General features: G+C 47.0%; 1 protein-coding gene across 1 annotated transcript in view; it reads left to right on the forward strand.

The window, feature by feature from the left end:
• The first annotated feature begins 361 nt into the window (after nt 1-361).
• Nucleotides 362-4,678, forward strand: part of DLEC1 (DLEC1 cilia and flagella associated protein) — a 73,424-nt gene continuing 69,107 nt past the window's right edge. Inside the window, exons 1-2 of the mRNA XM_081819517.1 lie at nt 362-1,022; nt 1,951-2,101. Of these exons, the coding sequence (XP_081675643.1) occupies nt 624-1,022; nt 1,951-2,101 (550 nt within the window). The 5' untranslated portion in view covers nt 362-623. The remainder of the gene's footprint in view (nt 1,023-1,950; nt 2,102-4,678) is intronic.

The raw sequence follows: 4,678 nt of genomic DNA on the forward strand, positions 1-4,678 counted from the left end.
TGGTCTAGCTCTCTCTCTCTCTCTCTCTCACACACACACACACACACACGACTGGGTCTCTCTCTCTCTCTCACACACACACACACACACACACACACACGACTGAGGGAAGAAGCGGCATCTTACTTCCTTTGCTATCTTCAGCTCCCAGCACAAACCTGCAATAGAATCTTTATACAATAAATATTAAATGAGTGAATAATTGCTTAACAAATTAGAGAACAGACAGATGAAGAGAGGTAGTTAGGAGCCAGGTTTTGCAACCCGACTGGCCTGGCTGTGCCAATGAACCATTCATTCTCCATTGGTGCCTCACACTAAGTTCACTTTAAGAAGGTCGATGCAGGGCGCCTGGGTGGCTCAGACGGTTAAGCGTCTGCCTTCGGCTCAGGTCATGATCCCAGGATCCTGGGTCGAGTCCCGCATCGGGCTCCCTGCTCCTTGGGAGCCTGCTTCTCCCTCTGCTTCTCTCCCTCTCTCTCTGTCTCTCATGAATAAATAAATAAAATCTTTAAAAAAAAAAAGAAGGTCGATGCATAAGCGGCCCCCGCAGAGGGAGGCAAAGCGGAAAAGACGCGGCCGGAAGCGGAAGGGCGGCAAGAGTTAGCGGCGTCTCAGTTGCCATGGAGACGGGAAGAGGCAGAGACGGGCTGTCTGCAGAGTCCGGGTCCTACGCATTCCGGGGCGCGACGTGGACGCCAACCTCGCATCTGGCCGGGATCCGCAGCCCCAGCGAGTCCGCCTGGCTGTCCTCTTTGACCTACTCCGAGGCCTTTCACCACGGCTTCGGGGGCCGGGCCCGCCGCGTGGGGCCCCTCGCGCTCCAGCCGCTCCCCGAGCCGCAGCTGCTGAGTCTGCGCCCCACCTCGCTGCGCAGCCAAGACATCTCGCACTTGCTCACCGGCCTCTTCCGCAACTTGTACACTAACGAGGTGATCGGCGAGGACCTGAGCGCGAGCTTGATCAAGGCCCGCGGCAGCGAGGATGCGCGCCACGAGGAGTTCGTGGACGAGCTGCAGCGGGTAAGGCGGCCCCGGAGCCCCGCGCGCTCCCTGCCCTTGCTCACCGGGGACGCGGTGGCGTCATGTCCGCGGACAGTGCGGGGGGGTCCCAGGGCGCCCCCCTAGAAAGGCAGGCCCCCGCAGGACTCAGCCGCTCGACAAGTGCCAGCACCTGCCGGGTGCCAGGCACTGAGGATGCAGCTAGGAAAACGCAAAGTCCCTGCCCCAGTGTGTTCGACATCTAGTGGAAGGGCACTCTCTCCGCACGTTTACAGAAATAGGCACGTAAGGCATATGTCTGTAGCGCCTATCCATCTTCATTTCTCTACGTACATACACACACGAAATAATTGCATATGTAAATAAAAGGACTGGGGCAGATAGCCGAATAGTTGTTGTTCCCTGGAGATGGTAAGGCTAAAAGTCACCCCTTTTGGGGTGCCTGTCTTTGTATCACAAACCACAATCATAACCTAGGCATTCATTGCCAGATTTGAGGAAGCATGCCTCGTCTCTGGGAGACAACTGCTTCCTCGTCTGTACAAGGAGGAAGGCAGCTGACTTGGATCCTCTCTGCTGAGTCTGACGGCTGCCCACACTGCTGAGGAATCCCTTAAAGGGAGTCTCAGGTGAGGTGGGCATCTGGGTGGCACGCCTCTGTCTACCACAGGTGGTGTGCTAACTTGTGTTTGCTCTTTCAGAGTTTGGGTGGCAGCTGTGAAGGCAGGAGGCAGAGTTTCAGGCTCGGCTCTCTTCCCGAATTTACTATGAAACCTTTAAGCCGTTTCCCTCTGTGGGTCTCAGTTTTCACATCTGTTAGGTTGGACCAGTTGGTCTCCATAGTTCTGTGATTGTTTTGTGCTTCACAGGAAGCCCGATGCTGGGGGTGGGGGTGAGTAAGCTCTGCGATCTCAGCCTATTTCTGTGTATTTGATGGTCTACCTGCCAGATTCGGAAGGTCTATAAGCAGCGACTGGATGAAGTTGAAATGTTGGAGAGACATATCATTCAGGCCCGAGCACGAGCCCTTGCAGAGGAAGAACGGATCATGCAACTGGCTGAAGTGCATGACCTTGATACCTTCCTCAAGATGCCTCCAGGTGTGTATAATGAACTCCCAACATGCCCTTCCCCTGATTCCCCAGCCGTTAATATATTACAGTGTTGGCTCCGCGGACCACTCTCTAGTAAGAGTTTGGAGATCAAATTGCAGATGTGATGTTTCATTACCACAAAACACTCTAACATGCATGTCTCCAAAACAGGGACTCTCTCCTATGTAACCAGCATACAACCATACAAGCCTAGAAATCAGCATTTGTGCAACACTAACCTCCAATTCACAGATCCCATTCAGATTTCACCAGCTGTCCCACAGTGGCTCTTTCTCTTCTCTGGTCCAAGACTCTGTCTAGGAAGTCATGTTGCATGTGATTGTCAAGACCCATTTTTAGGGGTGCCTGGGTGGCTCAGTCAGTTAAGCATCTGCCTTCGACTCAGGTCATGATCCCAGGATCCTGGGATCAAGTCCCACATCGGGCTCCCTGCTCAGTGGGGAGTCTGCTTCTCCCTCTCCCTCTGCCAGCTGCTCCCCCTGGTTGTGTGCTCTCGATCTCTATCAAATAAATAAAATCTTTAAAAAAAGACCCATTTTTAGAGTCTTCAGTTTGAAAGAATGTCTTGATCTTTTCTTGTCTTTCATGTTCTTTAAGAAAATTTCTTTTCTGGGGCACCAGGGTGGCTCAGTCAGTTAAGTGTCTGACTCTTGATTTGATCATCAGGTCATGATCTCAGGCTCAATGCTGGGCGAGTAGCCTGCTTGAAATTCTTTCTCTCTTCATGTCCCTCTCTCTCTTTCTCCCCCTCTGCCCCTCCTCTCTCTTTCAACCTCTCAAAAAAATTCTTTTTTATTTGAGTACAATTGACACACAATGTTACATTAGTTTCATGTGTACAACTTAGTGATTTGACAAGTTTATGCATTATGCCATGCTCACCACACGTGTAGGTACCATCTGCCCATACCTCACAATCACAGTGTCATTGACTGCATTCCCTATGCTGTGCCTTTTATTTCGGTGACTTTTCATTCCATAATTGTCTTTCATGTTCTTGACAGTTGTGTTTCTCTCCCCCAATTTTTTTATTGTGCCTAAGGATGCATAAAATTTACCATCTTACCTATTTTTAAGTGGACAGTTCAGTGGTATTAAGTACATGCATAATGTTGTATGAACATCACCACCCTCTATCCCCAGAACTCTTTTCATTTTGCAAAACTAAAACTCTGTACCCATTAAGCAATAACTTCCCATACCGTTACCCCAGCCCCTGGCAACCACCATTCTACTTTCTGTCTTTACAACTTATTTTTTTTTTTAAGATTTTATTTATTCATTTGACAGAGAGAGAGAGCAAGCAAGAGCACAGGGAGAGGCAGAGGTAGAAGCAGACTCCCTGCTGAGCAGGGAGCCCGACATGGGGCTCGATCCCAGGACCCTGAGATCATGACCTTAGATGAAGGCAGACACTTAACTGACTAAGCCACCCAGGCGCCCCTGTCTTTACAATTTAGACTACTCAAAGTACCTCATACAAGTAGAATCATACAGTATTTGTCTCTTTGACTGGCTTATTTCACTTAGCTTAATGTCCGTAAGGTTCACCCGTGTTGTAGCCTGTGTCAGAATTTCCTTTCTTTTTAAGACCGAATAGTATTCTGTCATATGTATGTACCACATTTTGCTTATCCATTCATGCATTGATGGTCAGTTGGGTTGCTTCCACATTTTGGCTATCACGAGTAATGCTCTGAACAGGGTGTACAGATGTCTCTTTGAGACCCTGCTTTCAATTCTTTTGGGTGTATACCCAAAAGTGGAATTGCTGGGTCATATGGTAGTTCTATTTTTAATTTTTTGAGGAACCACCATACTGTTTCCCACAACGGCTGTATCATTTTCACATTCCCACCAAGAGTGCACCAGGATTTCCATTTCTCCACATCCTTGCCAACACTTGTTATTTTCTGTTTTTTGTTTTTTTTTTTTTGATGGTAGCTCTTCTAATGAGTGTGAGGTGGTATCTTATTGTAGTTTTGATTTGCATTTCCTTCCTCATTAGTGATATTGAGCATCTTTTTATGGACTTATGGCCATTTGTATATCTTCTTTGGAAAAATGTCCTTTCAAACCCATTTTTTAATCATTTTTAAATTGTTGCCTGTGCCTTGGTGTCATATCAAGGCCTATAAGAAATCACTGTCAAGTCCAATGCTGTGAAACTTTTGCCCTATATTTTCTTCTAAGGGTTTATTATTTTAGGTCGTACATTTAGGTCTTTGCTTAAATTTTTTAATTGGAGTATAATTAACGTACAGGGTTATATTAGCTTCACGTGTACAATGTAATGATTCAACAATTCTATACATTACTTAGTGCTCATCATGATAAGTGTACCCCTCCCCTTTTCTTTTGAAATTGAGTCTGTTTTATTGGCTCTAAATAAAATTTTGTGCTTAATGGAACTAGCTTCTACAAATTCTTAAGGAATCTTAATGTACAAGATGTTCCAAAATAGCCAAGACGCATATTTTGTGTTTAGTAAAAGCAAATGGCATTAAGCAGCAGTGTGAAGAAAATTCTCCATTACAAAATTGGAAAGCCACCTATGTATCC

This window comes from Leptonychotes weddellii, chromosome 1 (genome assembly GCF_054177405.1).
Source record: "Leptonychotes weddellii isolate Sample4059 chromosome 1, ASM5417740v2, whole genome shotgun sequence".
NCBI lineage: Eukaryota > Metazoa > Chordata > Mammalia > Carnivora > Phocidae > Leptonychotes > Leptonychotes weddellii.